Below are 19616 nucleotides of genomic sequence, written 5' to 3'. Positions count from 1 at the left end.
AAGATATGCCAAAAGGTGATGTTGATCAAGGAAAGGTCGGGACCAGATGGTCCTTGCTCGTTGTTATTATTTTGCATATCTTTCATCTGTTCTGTATCTCTCATATATAGTTGTCGGTTGCCATTGGCAGGGATGCTGCCCGCCGCGCTGAGGCTGATCTTCCCCAGCATGTTGTGTCTGTCCAGACATTGCGGGGACCGGGGGACGGGAGGACAGGGGAGACGCGGGGGGGGACGGCGGACGCTGTCGGACCGGCGTTGCCCGGGTGACGGCAGGCTCGGGTTCCGGTTCCGGCTGCAGGCGTGGAGCGGAGCGCGTGTGGAGGGAGATGCGGCCGCTGACGGACGAGGAGACGCGGCTGCTGTTCGAGAAACTGGCCAAATAGTGAGAGGGGTGGGGGGAGGGTCTGTGGAATGGGGTCTGTGGATTAGGGGGGTCTTGTGGATGGGGGAGGTTTTGTGGATTGGGGGGGGGCTCTGTGGATGGGTCTGTGGATGGGTGGGGGGGTCTGTGGATGAGGGCGTCTGTGGGTGGGGAGGGTCTGTGAGAGAGCCACATCTGTGGGGGAGGAGGTGAGGCAAGCAGGAGTGTGTTTACACTGCCGGGGTCCGGAGGGCTGGGAGTTTGACATTTGCGTGTGTGTGTGGTGGGTTGTTAGTCGAGCACAAGAGAGCTGATGGCCCGAGGGGAGAGGGAGCCGAGGCGAGGAGGGAGGAGGCTTGGGTGGGGGTGGAGGTTGGGACTGGGGAGGTGGGGAAGAAAGGGGTAGGGGAAGGAGGGGAGAGGGGAGGGGGGGAGTAAGAATAATGGGAGAGGGTAGGAGGGAGAGGGAAGGGTGTGAGGGGAGGTTGGGGGCAGAGGTAGTAAAGATTATGATGAATGCCGTTGGTAGTGGGTATTTACCCGAGTTTGGTGGGGTAGGCAATGAATTGGTTTCGCTTCGGGGTGAAAAATGTAATGATTAATTTTCGAATTTGTTCCTATTCCAGTATTGGAGGGAATATTAAGTTACTAGTGGATCGACCCGATGGAACCTACTGCTTCCGCTTGCACAACAATCGTGTTTATTATGTAAGGTAAGTGCAAAAGGTATTTACTCTATGTTGGGTAAATATGGGAGAAGAGAACGGAAACAAAGAAAAATTGTAGAGATGCAGACTGGAGAGCCTGCTGTTTTTCCTTTGATTTCCAAGACAACTATATTATTGCTTCATTTAATTTTTGTGAGCATGGGAGTGACTATTGGCACTGGGTGCTTTGAAGGTCCAGAACAATATATCAGGAAGGCTAGGGAAGGATAAAAAGTGCAGAAGTTAAATGAATAAGGAAATCTGCAGGACAAAGAGACTATATGCTGTAATGTGGACTGGAATAACCCACTTTACAAAGTGTTTGTTAAACACAGGAGGTGTTTTTCAAATGTATAAAGAGGTCACAAAAGCATTAAAATCTGAGTGTGGACATGGAAAAAGTACTGCCAAATGGAATTTAATCCAGAGGAAAAAGCTTGAGATGACATTTGTTAGCACAAGTAAGTCAAAGGAATCTGATAAATAGTAGAGTACTGATATGCATGAAGCAGCAGAGACCTTCCTAATTATGTATAGGCAGGAACTGCAGATGCTGATTTAAACTGAAGATAGACACAAAAACCTGGAGTAACTAGTCTGAAGAAGGGTCTAGACCCGAAACGTCACACATTCATTCTCTACCGAGATGCTGCTTGTCCCTCTGAGGTACTCCAGCTTTATGTGTCCATCTTCGGTTTAAACCAGCATCCCAGTTCCTTCCTACACACTTGTCGACTGTTGATATTGATCTGCGTCACTACTACTGGGCATCCCATCCCTCCTGCCAATCTAGTTAAACCCCTCCCTCAAGCATAGCAAAACTGCCCGCTAGGATATTAGTTCCCCTCCAGTCCAGGTGCAACCCATCCCTCCTGTACGGGTCATCTCTGCCCCTGGGAATATTTTGGTGGTCCACAAATCTAAAATCTATGTCCCGACATTAGCTCCTTAGCCATGTATTTATCTGCCCTAATCTATCCCTACCCTCACTAGCACTTGTCACTGGGAATAATCCAATGACTATGAACTTGGGTTCTGTTTTTTAACCTTTTGCTTTGCTTCCTATATACATATTATCAGTAGGACCTCATTCCCTTTTTCCACGTATGTCATTTTTTGCCAATCTCTACAACAACTTATGGCTGCTCACCCCCTTGAGAATGTTTGGCATGCTGGATGTTCTACGTTGTTCTGGGCATTACATGGCATTGGAGGAGATTTATGAAGATGTTACCAATGTTGGGGAATTTTAGTTATGTGGATATCTGAATAGACAGTAGTGGATTTCTTTGATGTGAAGGAGACCGCTCAGAGAGTTATTCGAAAGAGCCTACAGCAGAATGAATAGGAACAACCTAATTTGTGTAGCACAACGTTCAGTAGCCAGGGAACAAAGACAATATTAGCAGTAGAAGGATGAGAGATGGGAGAAGCATTCTTCATAAAGAGTGATGGGATTCTGGAAACCACAGTCTGAGAATATCAAATTTCAAAACACAGAAGAAGGGTAAGCTTTTGAAAGTGCCATAGCATATGAGGCATTGGACCAAGAGCTTTTGCAGTGTTCTTTTGTCTGGGCTTAGCTGGATACAATTAGCCAATTAGTTTTCTTCTTGCAGAGTTTTTTTATGATTTATGGGTGACACATTGTCAGAAGAGTAAATTGGAAGGTGGCATAGTGATGAAAGAATACATTGACTTACAAGGGCAAGGAATTCTCCGTAAACATGGAAAGAATGGTTATGAAAGAGGACGATGATTGAACTTTATTACCTTCCATCACAGTGAGGAATGTGGCATCCGCTATGGTGGATGTTTATGTTAAACTTTATTTTATGTGGCTGTGTGGCTTGTTGCTTTTTACTTAGTATGGCTGTATGGTAACTCAAATTTCACTGTACCTTAATTGGTACATGTGACAATTAAATTGAATCTTGAAAGAGTATTTGCATAATTGCATAAATTTCAATAAAGGATGGCAACTGTATAAAATTACCTTTTTTAGGATTTTGTCTGACAATTTGGTTTCTGTTACAGCGAGAAAATGCTAAAATTGGCAACAAATATTGCTCGAGATAAACTCGTTTCACTTGGAACCTGCTTCGGAAAATTCACCAAAACGTTAAAATTCCGCCTTCACATTACTGCACTTGACTACTTAGCTCCTTATGCTAAGGTAAGTTCCTGCAAATGATTGGAGCGTTACTGCACACGGTGAATGAACATAGAACAGTGCAGCACAAGAACAGGCACTTCGGCCCACAATGTCTATGCCAAAGATAATGCCAAGATGAACTAATTCAGACCTCCCAACCCGTCCGAATTTGGCGGAAAGTTTCCGCTTTCTTATTTCATTTCCGCCATTCCGATTTCACCTCACAAAACACATGCCCTGCCACTCGCCTCGCGCTGCTGGTCTTGCCTCGCTGCTGGCCCCTCCTCACCTCGCCGCTGGCCTGGCCTCGTCTCGCCGCTGGCCCCTCCTCGCCTCGCCGCTGGCCCTTCCTCACCTCGCCGCTGGCCCCTCCTCCCCTCGCCGCTGGTCCGGCCTCGCCTCGCCGCTGGCCCCTCCTCGCCTCGCCGCTGGCCCTTCCTCACCTCGCCGCTGGCCCCTCCTCCCCTCGCCGCAGGCCCGGTCTCGCCTCGCCGCTGGCCCCTCCTCGCCTCGCCGCTGGCCCGGCATCGCCTCGTCGCTGGCCCCTCCTTGCCTCGCCGCTGGCCCGGCCTCCCCTCGCCGCTGGCCCCGCCTCGCCGCTGGCACGGTCTCACCTCGCTGCTGTCCTCCCCTCGCCGCTGGCCCCGCCTCCCCTCGCCGCTGGCCCGGCCTCCCCTCGCCGCTGGCCTCGACTCAACTCACCGCTGGCCTCGATTCGCCGCTGGCCTCAACTCACCTCGTCGCTGGCTTTGCCTCGCTGCGTAATACGAGGCCCGTTGATGTTGAGAGGAGATGGGGAGGGGGGAGTGGGGTTCGGGGGGTGGAGGAAGTGGGGGCGGGGGAGGATTTGGACATCAAAATTCTGAATTTGTAAAATCAAATGTTGGGAGGTCTACTAATTTCACCTGCCTGCACATGATCCATACCATGTTTCTCAAATTTCTGCACATCCATTACCTATCCAACAGCCACTTAAACGCCACTATCATATCTGCTTCCACCACCACCCTTGCCACTGCATTCCAAGCATCCGCCACCTGTGTTTAAAAAAAAAACCTTGCCTCGCACATCTCCTTTAAACTTTGCCCTTCTCGCCTTAAAGCTAAGCACTCTCGTCTTTGACAGTTCCACCTTGTGGGGGGGGGGGGGGCTGGGTCTGACATGCCCCCAACAACCCTCAACAACTTCTACAGATGTGCCGTAGAAAGAAGTTTATTGGGATGCATCACAGCTTGGTTTGGGATCAGAGATAGAGTAGTGATGGAAATTATGAGGATCAAAGAAGAGGAGTTACGGACACTTTTGAAAAATATAAAAGTGGATAAGTCTCCAGGTCCTGATAGGATATTCCCTGGGACATTGAGGGAAGTTAGTGCAGAAATAGCAGGGCTATGACGGAAATATTTCAAATGTCATTAGAAACGGGGATGGTGCCGGAAGATTGGCGCATTGCGCATGTTGTGCCTTTGTTTAAAAAAGGTTCTAAAAGTAAACCTAGCAATTATAGACCTGTTAGTTTGACGTCTGGTGGGAAAATTAATGGAAAAGATACTTGGGGACAATACATATAATCATATGGATAAACAAGGCCTGATTAGAAACAGTCAACATGGATTTGTGCCTGGAAGGTCATGTTTGACTAATCTTCTTGAATTTTTTGAAGAGGTTACCAGGGAAATTGATAAGGGCAAGGCTGTGGATGTTGTCTATATGGACTTCAGTAAGGCATTTGACAAGGTTCCACATGGAAGGTTGATTAAGAAGGTTAAATCGTTGGGTATTAATAGTGAGGTTGCAAGATGGATTCAACAATGGCTGAATGGGAGATACCAGAGGGTAATGGTTGACAACTGTATGTCAGGTTGGAGGCCAGTGTCTAGTGGTGTACCCCAGGGATCTGTGTTGGGTCCACTGTTGTTTGTCATTTACATTAATGATCTGGATGATGGTGTAGTTAATAATGAAGTAGATTTTCAAAGTCTACAGAGAGACTTGGGCCTTTTGGAAGGGTGGGCTGAAAGATGGCAGATGGAGTTTAATGCTGATAAGTGTGAGGTGCTGCATCTTGGTAGGACAAATCAAAATAGGACGTACAGGGTAAATGGTAGGGAATTGAATGCAGTGGAACAGAGGGATCTGGGAATAACTACATTGTTCCCTGAAGGTGGAATCTCATGTGGAAAGGGTGGTGAAGAAGGCGTTTGGTATGCTTGCCGTTATAAATCAGAGCACCGAATATAGAAGTTGGGATGTAATGTTAAAATTGTACAGGGCATTGGTGAGGCCGAATCTGGAGTATGGTGTGCAGTTCTGGTCGCCAAATTATAGGAAGGATGTCGACAAAATGGAGAGGGTACAGAGGAGATTTACTAGAATGTTGCCTGGGTTTCAGCACTTAAGCTACAGAGAGAGGTTGAACAGGTTGGGTCTTTATTCTTTGGAGCGTAGAAGGTTGAGGGGGGACTTGATAGAGGTTTTTAAAATTTTATGAGGGACGGACAGAGTTGACATGGGTAGGCTTTTCCCTTTGAGAGTGGGGAAGATTCCAACAAGGGGACATAACTTCAGAATTGAGGGACAAAAGTTTAGGGGTAACATGAGGGGTAACTTCTTTACTCAGAGGGTGGTGGCTGTATGGAATGAGCTTCCGGTGGAAGTGGTGGAGGCAGGCTCGATTTTATTATTTAAGAGTAAATTGGATAGGTATATGGATGGGAGGGGATTGGAGGGTTATGGTCTGAGAGCAGGTAGATGGGACTAGGTCGGAGAAAGTGGTCGGCGTGGACTGGTAGGGCCGAACGTGCCTGTTTCCGTGCTGTAATTGTTATATGGTTAAAATGCTGGAGTAACTCAGTGGGGCAGGCAGCATCTCTGGAGAGAAGGAATGGGTGACTTTCTAGGCCGAGCCCCTTCAGTCTTCATCCATGTACAATGTATAGTCTTTTTGTTGAATGATGGCACGCAACAAAAGAGCTTTTCACTGTAACTCGGTACAAATGACAATAAGCTAAACTGTCTATCCTATTAACGCCTCTCATAACTTTATATGCTTTCATCGAGTCTTCCCAGGTATTCCAAGATGGCGCCTGTCTGGCGACATGTTGCCAGCAGCACAGCAGAAAATCATTAAGTATAGTAGTTCTCAGCTCACCTGTATCAAAGTAACAGCAGGAACCAGCGCTGCAGCTGACACGCTGCTAATGCATTTCAACGTATTAGCGCTATTGCGATCTCCCGGCAGCAACAGAACTGTAAGGGAATGCCCGATCGCATGGGAATCCCAGACCTGGCGGAGGATCGCAGGAACAGTAGGTACTGCACCTGGAAACACCGGGGAGGCCTCCATTGTGTCCGGAAATGTGGCCGGCTGGTAGGCGGGAATACATCAGACTGAAGCACCGGGGACTACGAGCCCCTCTCCCTACCATCCTACTAACCAATGTACAATCACTAGAAAATAACGTGGAGGACTTAGGTCAAGGCTGCTTTACCAAAATGAGCTGAGGGAATGATCTGTGCTCTGTTTCACAGAGACATGGCTCGCCCCCAGTTACCCAGACTCAGCCGTCCAGCCTGACGGTCGACGTCAGGAGATCTTTCAGAGGGGTGTGAACCCTCAGAAAGCATCTGGACCTGATGGTGTACCGTCATGTTCTCAAAACCTGTGCAGACCAACTGGCTGGAGTTTTTGTGGGCATTTTCAACCTCTCATTACTGAAGTCTGAGGTTCCCACCTGCTTTAAGAGGGCATCAATAATACCGGTGGCACTAACATCCGTGGCGATGAAGTGCTTTGAGAGGTTGGTTATGGTGCATATCTACAACCTCAACAAGAACGTCGACCCACTACAGTTCGCCTACTGTCACTACAGGTCAACGGAGGATGCGATCTCACTGACTCACCACTCCACACTGGACCACTTGGACAATAAAAACACGTGCCAGGCTGTTGTTTATAGACTAAAGCGATCAATACCATCATCCCCTCCAAGCTGGTTACCAAGCTCACGGAACTGGGTCTCATCACATCCCTCTGCAATTGGATCCTCGACTTCCTCATCCACAGACCAGACTGTTCGAATTGGCAGAAACACTTCTTCCTCATTAACAATCAGTACGGGAGCACCTCAAGGCTGTGTGCTCATCCCCCTGCTCTACTCACTCTATACTCATGACTGTAGCCGGACACAGTGCCAACTCCATCTTCAAGTTCGCCGTCAACACCACCGTTGTTGGACGAATTACAGCTGGTGATGTCAGAGTATAGCAGTGAGATTGAACGATTGACAAAATAGGGCCAACACAACAACCTGGCTCTCAATATCAGTAAAACCAATGAACTGATTGTGGACTTTACAAGAGGATGAGGACCCACAATCCTGTTTGTATCGATGGTGGAGAGAGTCAAAAACTTCAAATTCCTGGGCGTGCATATTTCCGAAGATCGTTCCTGGACCCAGCACACTGATGCAATTATAAATAAAGCACATCAACGCCTCTACTTCCTGAGAAGATTACAGTGAAGATCCTCCTGATCTTCTACAGGTGTACAGTAGAGAGCACATTGACTGGTTGCATCATGGCCTGGTTCGGCAACTTGAACGCCCAGGAGCGAAGAAGACTGCACAAAGTTGTGAACACTGCCCAGTCCATCACGGCTCTGACCGCCCCACCATCAAAGGGATTTATCAGAGTCGCTGCTTCAAAAAGGCAGCCAGCATCATCAGAGACCCACACCACCCTGGCCACACACTCATCAGAGACCCACACCACCCTGGCCACACACTCATTTCACTCCTGCCTTCGGGAAGAAGGTACAGGAGCTTGAAAACTAATGGCCAGGTTCAGGAACAGCTTCTTTCCTACAGCCATCAGGCTATTAAACACTACAACCTCATAAGTTCTGAACTACATAGACTATTATTGTTATTATTGCAGTATTATTGTTTGTTTTTGTGTGTGTGTGTGTCTATATATATGTGTGTGTGTGTGTGTGTATGTATGTGTGAACTTGTGAGCAGGTGTGTATATATACACACTGAACTTTTTTTTCTCTCGTTTATCATATTATTTACAGTGTACTGTATTGACATATTCTGTGGTGCTGCAGCAAGTAAGAATGTAATTGTTCTATCTGGAACATATGACATAAAACACTCTTGACTCAACCTCTGACAATTGAAGTCTGCCCAAACTCTCTTTGTAAAATAATATCCCTAAATCCAGGCAGCATTCTGGTTTTTTTTTTAAATGGTATACCCTATACAACTAAATTAAACTTCTTCTGCACCCTCTCTAAAGTCCCCAGATCCTTCCTGCAATGGGGTGACTAGAACTGCATGCAATACTCTCAAGGCAGCCTAGCCAAAGTCTTATGGAGCTGCATCATGACCTTCTGACACAATGCCCTGACCAATGAAGGCAAGCATTGTGTTGCCACTCGGGAAGCTATGGATTTGGACTTTACGGTTCCTTTGTGCATTTGTAATGTTAAGGGTGTGTTACTAACTGCTCACTTTCCCCTTGCATTCAACCTCGCAGAATGCAGTGCCTCGCGTGCTCAGATTAGAGTGCCATTTCTCCCCCCCATTTCTGTGGCTGATCTACGTCCAACTGAATACTTTGACGACCTTCCTCACTGTCCACAATCGTAGCAATCTTGGTGTCATCTGCAAATTTATAACCAACCCACCTACATTTATGTCCAGGCCTCCTCGCACAGATCCCTGTGGGACTCCACTGGTCACAGATCTTAAATCAGAATAACACTATTCCTGCACAACTCTCTGTCTTCTATTAATAGTCCAGTTCTGAATCCATACATTAAAGTCACCATAAATCCTGTGCATCTTAAACGTCTGGTTCAACATACCATGGGGGACTTTATTGCATGGAAATTTGATGTCATTTTATGATGGGACAGTGTCTTTAATAGATATATTACTTGAAAATTAACATTTGAAAATGTGTGATTTTTACTTTTATGGCCTTACAGTTGGGTTAATTACGTTAAACAGTGCAGAATAAAATTCATTATTATTCCACTAATCATGTTTTTTTTCCCTTCAAATTTTAGTACAAAGTGTGGGTGAAATCTGGAACAGAACAATCTTTCTTGTATGGAAACCATATACTGAAATCTGGATTGGGTCGAATTACGGAAAATACAGCCCAATACCAGGGTGTAGTTGTGTACTCTATGGCTGATATTCCCTTGGTGAGTAAAAGGATTGCTTGGCTCTTAACTATTGAAATATACACCGATCAGCCAAAACATTATGACCACTGACAGGTGAAGTGAATAACATTGATTATCTTGTTACAATGGCACCTGTCATGGGGTGGGATGTATTAGTCAGTTCTTGAAGTTGATTGTTGGATGCAGGAGAAATGGGCAGGAGTAAAGACCTGAGCGACTTTGTCAAGCACCAAATTGTTATGAGCATCTCTGAAACGGCAAGGCTTGATGGGTGCTCCCGGTCAGCAGTGGTGAGTACCTACCGACAGTGGTCCGAGGAGGGACAAACCACAAACCGGCGACAGGGTGTTGGGCGCCCAAAGGCTCATCGATGCGCGAGGGCAACGGAGGCTATCCCGTCTGGTCCGAACCGACAGAAGGTCTACTGTGGCACAAGTCACAGAAAATTTTAATGGTGGTCACGGGAGGAATGTGTCACAATACACAGTGCATCGCACCCTGCTGCGTATGGGGCTGCACACGGAGGACCAACAGCATATTAGGCAGGTGGTCATAATGTTTTGGCTGATCAGTGTATCTATAACTTCTATAGTAAGGGAAGAGCATGGGAATAATAATGGAAATGTGTGCTCGCAACAGATTTATTGACTTTTAACTGCACTTTTGAGCTGAATATCAAACTTTGACCTTGGTGTTTGAAGAACAAAAAATTCAGAAAACTGCAGGTGCTATAAATAGGAGATTTAAACTAAAACAAGAGCTGGAAACGCTCAAAGGTTTGTTCAGACTTCTTTGACATATATACACATTTGTTTTGATATAATCCTCCAAAAACTCTTGGTTCACTTAAACTCTTATCTTCCAAGTATTGTCACCTCCCTATTCTTCCTCCCAAAATGGTGTAACCGCACTTTTATCCGCATTAAACTTTATTTCCAATTATTTGTCCATTCGTCAAGTGCATTCCTGCAATTTATTGCGAGAGTACTTAATTTTTCAAAATTGTATCATTGGGAAATTTATAAATAGTGCTTTTGATTTGAGGAAGAACATCCTTGCTATTGAGGCAGTGCAGCGTAGGTTCACGAGGTTAATCCCCGGGATGGCGGGACTGCCTTAGGAGGGAAGATTGAAAAGACTGGGCTTGTATTCACTGGAATTTAGAAGGATGAGAGGGGATCGAGGGGATCTTGTAGAAACATAAACAATTATAAAAGGACTGGACAAGCTACATGCAGGAAAAATGTTCCCAATGTTGGGGGAGTCCAGAATCAGGGGCCACAGTCTAAGAATAAAGGGAGGGGCATTTAAAACTGAGGTGAGAAGAAACTTTTTCACCCAGAGTGTTGTGAATTTGTGGAATTCTCTGCCACAGAGGGCAGTGGAGGCCAATTCACTGGATGCATTTAAGAGAGAGTTAGATAAAGCTCTAGGGGCTAGGGATACGGGGAGAAGGCAGGCACGGGTTACTGATTGTTGATGATCAGCCATGATCACAATGAATGGCGGTGCTGGCTCGAAGGGCCAAATGGCCTCCTCCTGCACCTATTTTCTATGTTTCTATGACTTGATTTCAACTTCATTCTGTTTTTTGCTGCTGCTGCAAATATCTTGTCACTAATGTGTAATACTACCCCACATTGTTGCCATTTACAATTAATCCTTGTAATCTGGCTTTCAACCAATGATAGAACCCAAGGTTTAGTGCGACCGTGTGATTTTGTGAGAATGTTTGCCCTTTGCAAGCCAAGAATATTTTGTTTGCATTTACGCCCACCTCCGTGGGATCACCCAAAGTGGTTTACGGTTAATGGTATCCTTTAAAATAATTATTGTAACTTAGGAAATATTTGATATAAGCATGTCCATTTTGTACAATGAAGCAGCTTTGACATTACATAGATAATACTGGGTAAACATTAATGACAATGAAGCAGTGTCTTTCAACATGGATTGAATGATTAAATTTATTTGAACTAAACTGAGATTTGGTTACAGTTTTGCATCATTTAAAATGTTTTTGACTTATTTCTAAAGGGTTTTGGAGTTGCTGCAAAGTCGACTCAGGAATGTCGGAAGGTAGACCCCATGGCAATTGTTGTGTTTCAACAGGCTGATATTGGTGAATATATTCGACATGAAGACACTTTGACATAATTCATCACAAAGACAATTTTAACCTCAAATCAAGATTATGAACTGGCCTTAGTCATTCTTCCAGCATTCTCTGAAGAAAATGCGTGGGTACTGATAGATTAAGATTCAAGTTGCCTTTCCTCTGAACTATATCGATTTGCATGCGTATTGACATTAAGTGGTATATCTTGTAAAACTAACAAATGGTTCTTGAGAACTATTTAAAGGTTGTAAATAGGCACACAAATATTACTGGTAATTAAAGTTCTGTTCGTTTTTTTGTTGGAGTTTAAATTGAATGTCAGCTCATTGGGTAATTTGACAAAGCTTCGACCCGTATGCTCCAAAATCATCTCTTTAATATAATGTTTTCAATTGTCATCAATTATCAGTTTAGAAGGAGCACTGGATTTTAATTATCAATTTTAATCCTCACTTCTGATGAGCTTCACTGAGAAACAGAATATGACATGTTGTGTTTACGACAAAACGTACCCATTGTATTTTATCTGGAGATAATAATGGTCATTGTGAAAATACCTGATTATTGCTGTCTGTATCTGGTTTTGCTTTGAGTAACTCCACATCTGCCTTGGATGGACGACAATTCGGGATGGACAATATATACCAGTGTTGCCATTGACCTCTGTATCCTGTAAACAAATAAAAACTTTATATAAATTTTAAGTTTATTTTATGGAAGCAGGATTTTTTTTTCATGTTTTCGTGTGATCGGTATTACATATTTTTAAGTCTGTTGCATTAATGGGTGATGTTTCGGGTTGAGACTTTTCTTCAGACTGAGAGTCGGGGGAGAGGGAAACTAGAGATATGGAAGAACAAATATATGGAAAGAACAAGTCAAAGCCAGCAACGATGACCCAGGAAAGGTTGAGTCCGTAATGGTCCATTGGTGGCTGTGGAAGAGGTGATAACGAGTGGTTACAAACAGTGAAACTAAACAGAAAGGCAGTAAAACTAGTTGGACGACGAGGGACCGGGAAAGAGGGAATGCAAGGGGAACTTGAAATTACAGAAACCAATATTCATACTGCTGGGTTGTAAGCTGCCCAAGTGAAATATGAGGTGCCGTTCCTCCAATTCGCATTTAGCCTCACTCTGACAGTGAAGGAGGCCCAGGACAGAAATGTCAGATAGGGAAGGGGATTAAGTGCTTGGCAACCGGGAGATTTAGATTTTAGAGATACAGCGCAGAAACAGGCCCTTCGGCCCACCGGGTCAGCATTTTGTGTCTGCCTTCAATTTAAACCAGCATCTGCGGTTCTTTCCTATGCGGTTTGTAATAGATGTTCGTTGATGGTTTTATCTCCTGTGATGGAGACAGTGAGATCAAGGAAAGGGAGGCAGGTGTCGGAAATGGTCCATGTGAATTTGAGTGCAAGATGGACATTGGTAGTGAAGTTAATGAAGTTTATGAGTTCTGCATGGGTGCAGGAGGCAGCTCCGATGCAGTTGTTGCTGGAGCAAAGAGGTCCTTCTGCAGTTGTACAGGGCCCTAGTGAGACTGCACCTGGAGTACTGTGTGCAGTTTTGGTCTCCAAATTTGAGGAAGGATATTCTTGTTATTGAGGGCGTGTAGCGTGGGTTTACTAGGTTAATTCCCGGAATGGCGGGACTGTCATATGTTGAAAGACTGGAGCGACTAGGTTTGTATAGACTGGAATTTAGAAGGATGAGAGGAAATCTTATTGAAACGTATAAGATTATTAAGGGGTTGGACACGTTAGAGGCAGGAAACATGTTCCCAATGTTGGGGGAGACCAGAACAAAGGGCCACAGTTTAAGAATAAAGGGTAGGCCTTTTAGAACGGAGATGAGGAAAAACTTTTTCAGTCAGAGAGTTGTGAATCTGTGGAATTCTCTGCCTCAGAAGGCAGTGGAGGCCAATTCTCTGAATGCATTCAAGAGAGAGCTAGATAGAGCTCTTAAGGATAGCGGAGTCAGGGGGTATGGGGAGAAGGCAGGAACGGGGTACTGATTGAGAATGATCAGCCATGATCAAATTGAATGGTGGTGCTGGCTCGAAGGGCCGAATGGCCTCCTCCTGCACCTATTGTCTTCTGTCGCGGAGATAGAGTTTGTGGATAGGGCCGGTGTATGCCTGGAACAGGGATTGTTCGACGTACCCTACAAAGAGGCAGGCAGAGATGGAGCCCATGCGAGTGCTCATAGTGCCTTTAATTTGGAGGAAGCAGGAGGAGTCGGAGAGGTTGAGATTGAGGACCAGGCAGAGTAGAGTGTTGGGGAAATTGGCTGGTTCTGTCATCGAGGAAAAAAGGGAAGTCTTTAAGGCCTTCCTGGTGGGGGATTGAGGTGTAGAATGACAACCTCCATTCTTCAACAACTCATTGTTAGGTTATGTGGAATAAAAGCACTCTTTTCAAATGAGATTTTTACTTTATCAAGTGAATATAAAAGATTGCATGTCCTGCTTTGAGAAATAGAAGTAGTCTATTATCTATCTACGACCAATGGAGTGTTTAAATATGCGGATAAAATAAGTAAACGTGATGGAAATTAAAAAAATTCACCCAGAGAGTTGTGAATCTCTGGAATTCTCTGCCACAGAAGGCAGTGGTGGCCAATTCACTGGATGTTTTCAAGAGAGAGTTAGATTTAGCTCTTAGGGCTAATGGAATCAAGGGATATGGGGAGAAAGCAGGAACGGGGTACTGATTTTGGATGATCAGCCATGATCACATTGAATGGCGGTGCTGGCTCAAAGAGCCGAATGGCCTACTCCTACGCCTATTTTCTATGTTTCTATTTCAATTACTAATAATAAACTTGCAGGTGAGTCCGATGTCTGACTTTGTTTTAATTATATTCAACATAATTTGGGATTGAAATGATCAGATAGTAATTATCATTCATTCCCAATTACATCAATCTATATACTTGTTATCTATATTCATACATTAAACTCAGCAGCTGGCGTTGGGATGGATGAACTGGTTGTCACCACAGGGAGATGCACACCATCTCATTACTATCCCATCCCACCCCTCAATCCCCTCTCCTTATTCTCACTGATCTTTCAACTCCCATTAATTATTTTGTTATTGACAGTCACAAATTAATCTACCAAGTTCATAAGTGATAGGAGCAGAATTAGGCCATTCGGCCCATCAAATCTACTCTGCCATTCAATCATGGCTGATCTATCCCTCTCAACCCCATTTTCCTGCCTTCTCCCCATAACCCCTGACATCCTTACTAATCAAGAATCTATCTTTCTCTGCCTTAAAAATATCAATTGACAGCCTCCACAGCCTTCTGTGGCAAAGAATTCCACAGATTCACCGCCCTCTGACTAAAGAAATTCCTCATCTCCTTCCTAAAGGAATGTCCTTTTATTCTGAGGCTGTGACCTCTAGTCCTAGACTCTCCCACTAGTGGAAATATCTTCTTCACATCCACTCTATCTAGGTCTGAAATAATCAGAAATTGGACTTCTGAGATAATGTGATACAGCTTCAGAGTAATTGCTCCTCAATTATTTTGGCTTCACAGATACGATACGATAGAACTTTATTTATCCCAGGAGGGAAATTGATCTGGCAACAGTCATAAAACACAAAATACATGAAACATGAAATTAAAGTGCTGAGTGGAAAGGCTTGGGGGATGTGGCATTCGAAGTTCTGAACCTTTGCTGACAGATTCTCAGGAGTAATCTGGAGCTGCAATGAATTGCAGATGCTGGAATCTTGAACAAAACACAAAGTTCTGGAGTAACTCAGTGGTTTAGGCAGTATCTCCAGTGGGAAATGTAGGCGACGTTTCAGGTCAGGACCCTTCTTCAGACTGAGTGTCGTGGGGGGAGGGTGAAAGCTGGAGAAAAGAGATGGGTGGAGGACAATCCTGGCAAGTGATGGGTAGATAGAGGCGAGGGGGGGGGGGAAATATTTTCCCGACGACAATGGCCACGACAATGCCAAGTCAGGTCGAGATTACACCGTCTTCGGAAACATTCGAAATTCCTACGCTGTCAATGCTTCCCCAGCGTCCTAATTTTCGCTGAAATCACTGAGAAGTCGGTAAGTACTTGAGAGTTTTGAACAATAACATCTTGTATGGGTTACTTAAAAACCAAGCTTCACTGCAACAAGGCATAAACTGGATTTAATTCCAGTTAACATAGCAGTATTAAAAAAAAAAAATTAAAAAGTGGTTAAGTGAATTTTTGTGAAAAGTGTGTGGGCATTCTTTGAAAATGTACGGGAGATGCATATCTGGTTTCTGGGTTGCATATCTGGGTTGGGTGCACACTTTAAATGTAATGGCTGATGGCCATAAACATCGCGAAAATTCCCACGCTTACCTGACCGTCAAACTGTCGCCTCCAATCTACCTGTCACATGTCCTGACGGTAAATAAATACAATACAATCCCATACAATATATCTTTATTGTCATTGTACAAGGGTACAACGAGATTGGGAATGTGCCTCCCATTAGATGCAATAAATTAATTAGCTAATCAGTATAAATTTATACAACCCAGTGAAACAAAATTAGAAACAGTTTTAAAACTATAAAGTGCAAGTAGATCTGTGCCGGTTCACTGTGCGATGTGACCATCCGGCTCAGCAGGACCGGTTCATAGCAGCTATGGCCCTGGGGATGAAGCTGTTCTTGAGTCTGGAGGTGCGGGCATAGAAGGCCTTGTAGCGCCTGCCCGATGGTAGAATTTCGAACAGACTATTGCAGAGGTGTGAAGAGTCTTTGTGAATGCTGGTGGCTTTTCTGAGGCATCGTGTGTTGTAGATGCCCTCCGAGGCTGGTAGCTGTGTTCCGATGGTCCTCTGAGCTCCATGGACTATCCACTGAAGAGCTCTCCTCTCTGCCTCCGTGCAGCTGAGATACCACACAGGGATGCCATGCATTAGGATGCTCTCTATGGTGCAGCGGTAGAAGGTTGTCAGCGGCTGTTGGGGCAGACCGGACTTTTTCAGTGTTCTTAGGTAGAACAGTCATTGCGGTACCTTCTTGACCATGTGTTAGTGGACCATGTGAGACCCTCCGAAATGTGAGTGCCCAGAAACTTGAAGCTGGACACTCTCCACACTGGTTAAACACAAGCATTTTATGGTATTTGGAAATGACTTTACTAGTTTTAATATTACGTGCTTCTAACTGCATCTAAGAGAACCTCGCAAACCTGGGGACAGCATGCGACAGCGTCCGCAATAAGCAACGATACCTGGCGACAAGCCAGCTGTCGCCGAGAAATTTCAAACCGGATGATTTCTCAGCGACTCGCTGAGATCCACTATGATTTTTGGAAGACTCCTCACGATCGTGCCCGCGACACCCCAGCGAACAGTCGGCAACAGCCAAGTCACCGGCAGTCGCCTTAACATCGCCTAAGTGGGACAGGCCCTTTAGTTTACCTTGTTCACACGGTACCTTGAATGCTTTTGTCTTCCTGCTATACAGTCAAAGAAATGACTAAATATGAATACAGTCAATCCATCCACAGCGCACAGATAAAGGCTAAGGGTACAGCATTTAATGCAAGAAATAGTAGTGAATAAAAGTTCGATTGAAGATAGTTCAGAGATCTCCACTGAGGTAGATGAGAGGTCAGGACAGCACTCTAGTTGATGAGAGGACCATTCAGTTGCCTGATAACAGCTGGGAAGAAACCCCATGAATCTGTAAATAAGCATTTTGAAACTTCTGTACCTCTTGCCTGATGGCAGAGAAGAGAAGAGGGAATAATCTGGGTGAGGCTGGTCCTTGATTATGCTGCTGGCCTTGTGAGGCAGCGTGAAGTGTAGGTGAAGTCAATGGAAGAGAGGCCTGTTTGTGCGATGGTCTGGGCTGCGTCCACAACTCTGCAATTTCTTGCGGTCCTGGATGGAGCTATTCCCAAACTATGATGCGATGCATCCTGATAAAATGCTTTCAATGGTGCATCTGGAGAAGTTGCTGAGAGTTGTTGGCGACTTCCTCAGTGACCTAAGGAAATACAGGCGTCAGTGAGCTTTCTTGGCCATTGCTTCAACGACAGGGCAATTGATTGATATCAAAAATCACTTCAGCAACCTGCAAGCTTTGGGGTGTGGATTAGCTGGCTATCTATGTGGTACTGTGTGGTAGGGGGTGATCTTGCCATTTGCAGGCTGGTGGATCGGCATTGTGGAGTTGGGGTGGGCTTTGTTCAGGGAGTTATAGCTGGAAGATCAGCTTTTGTTCGGCTGCAAACCAGCAAATACAGGCAGCTTGGGGCAGCCAGGAAATGTCTGTCCCATAATGCAATTGCACGAGGAGGGATGATACGAGGAAGCAGTACACATACAGGGTTTTCTGTGAGGGTTCACTGTAAAAGATAGTTTATGTTGATATTAATGCTCCAAAACTAACCACCTTCTCCACACATCAATACACCCTAAACCCCTCACCAAGCAGAAACATTCTCTCACAGCTCTGCATCAACAAATCATTTTGTTATCTTGAGAATCTCCAGCCTCGGCTCAAGAAGGGAGTCTGGCCTTTCTGTTTTCCCTCATTGTTATAATCACACAGTTTTGAATACTTTGTCCACACTCATCAATGTCTCCACATCAATATTGAAAATATAGGGATGAAAACTGTTCACACTTCTCCAAGTGAAGAGCGTTTTATTGTCCAATGTCCCAGATAGAACAATGACATTCTTATTGTCCAATAAACAACTTCAATGTCAACATGTTCAACACACATTTTATTCACCTGTCCTTATGTTTAATTATTATGGGAGGGCGATAAGAGTGTTCCTGTTATCCTACCACGACTGTAGACACTACTTGGTGGCTATAAACACGTGCAAGAATTGATTATAGACAATAGACAATAGGTGCAGGAGTAGGCCATTCGGCCCTTCGTGCCAGCACCGCCATTCAATGTGATCATGGCTGATCATTCTCAATCAGTACCCCGTTCCTGCCTTCTCCCCATACCCCCTGACTCCGCTATCCATAAGAGCTCTATCTTGGATGAATTCAGAGAATTGGTCTCCACTGCCTTCTGAGGCAGAGAATTCCACAGATTTACAACTCTCTGACTGAAAAAGTTTCTCCTCATCTCCGTTCTAGATGGCCTACCCCTTATTCTTAAACTGTGGCCCCTTGTTCTGGACTCCCCCAACATTGGGAACATGTTTCCTGCCTCTAACGTGTCCAACCCCTTAATAATCTTATACGTTTCAATAAGATCCCCTCTCATCCTTCTAAATTCCAGTGTATACAGGCCTATTCGCTCCAGTCTTTCAATATACGACAGTCCCGCCATTCCGGGAATTAACCTAGTAAACCTACGCTGCACGCCCTCAATAGCAAGAATATCCTTCCTCAAATTTGGAGACCAAAACTGCACACAGTACTCCAGGTGCGGTCTCACTAGGGCCCTGTACAACTGCAGAAGGACCTCTTCGCTCCTATACTCAACTCCTCTTGTTATGAAGGCCAACATTCCATTGGCTTTCTTCACTGCCTGCTGTACCTGCATGCTTCCTTTCAGAGACTGATGCACTAGGACACCCAGATCTCATTGTACGTCCCGATTAAACTCACCTCCCGATATATGATTCCATTTAGTGTGCAGTGCTGAATATACCCAACAGTGCCAATGATCTCAAACAGGTTTCTCCCACAAAATAAATGATCTAATTATGTTCAACTACACTTGAATTAGATACTTCTCTCCATCACATTTCCAAACGCTACCATTCTTGGCTCCCAATCAAACAGAACTGAATTTTACGCACCATATCTTAGGAGGGATGTGCTGGCTCTGGAGAGGGTCGTCTCCAGAGGAGGTTTACAAGAACGATCCCAGGAAAGAGTGGGTTAACATATGATGAGCGTTTGACAGCACTGGGCCTGCACTGGCTGGAGTTTAGAAGGATGAGGGGGGACCTCATTGAAAGTTACCGAATAATGAAAGGCTTGGATAGAGTGGATGTGGAGAGGATGTTTCCACTAGAGGGAGCGTCCAGGACTTGAGGTCAGAGCCTCAGAATTAAAGGACGTTCCTTTAGCAAGGGGATG

General features: G+C 45.0%; 1 protein-coding gene across 1 annotated transcript; it reads left to right on the top strand.

The window, feature by feature from the left end:
* Window positions 1-264: 264 nt before the first annotated feature.
* On the top strand, window positions 265-12216 carry nip7 (NIP7 nucleolar pre-rRNA processing protein). The gene is made up of 5 exons (XM_078401795.1): window positions 265-384; window positions 990-1076; window positions 3108-3246; window positions 9302-9442; window positions 11462-12216. The coding sequence occupies exons 1-5, from the start codon at window positions 329-331 to the stop codon at window positions 11579-11581; spliced, it is 543 nt and encodes a 180-aa protein (XP_078257921.1). The 5' UTR covers window positions 265-328; the 3' UTR covers window positions 11582-12216.
* Window positions 12217-19616: the final 7400 nt, after the last annotated feature.

This window comes from Rhinoraja longicauda, chromosome 6 (genome assembly GCF_053455715.1).
Source record: "Rhinoraja longicauda isolate Sanriku21f chromosome 6, sRhiLon1.1, whole genome shotgun sequence".
In the NCBI taxonomy this organism is placed as follows: domain Eukaryota; kingdom Metazoa; phylum Chordata; class Chondrichthyes; order Rajiformes; family Arhynchobatidae; genus Rhinoraja; species Rhinoraja longicauda.
Note: the sequence above shows the minus strand (reverse complement) of the source record. Positions and strands in the feature narration are given on the sequence as shown.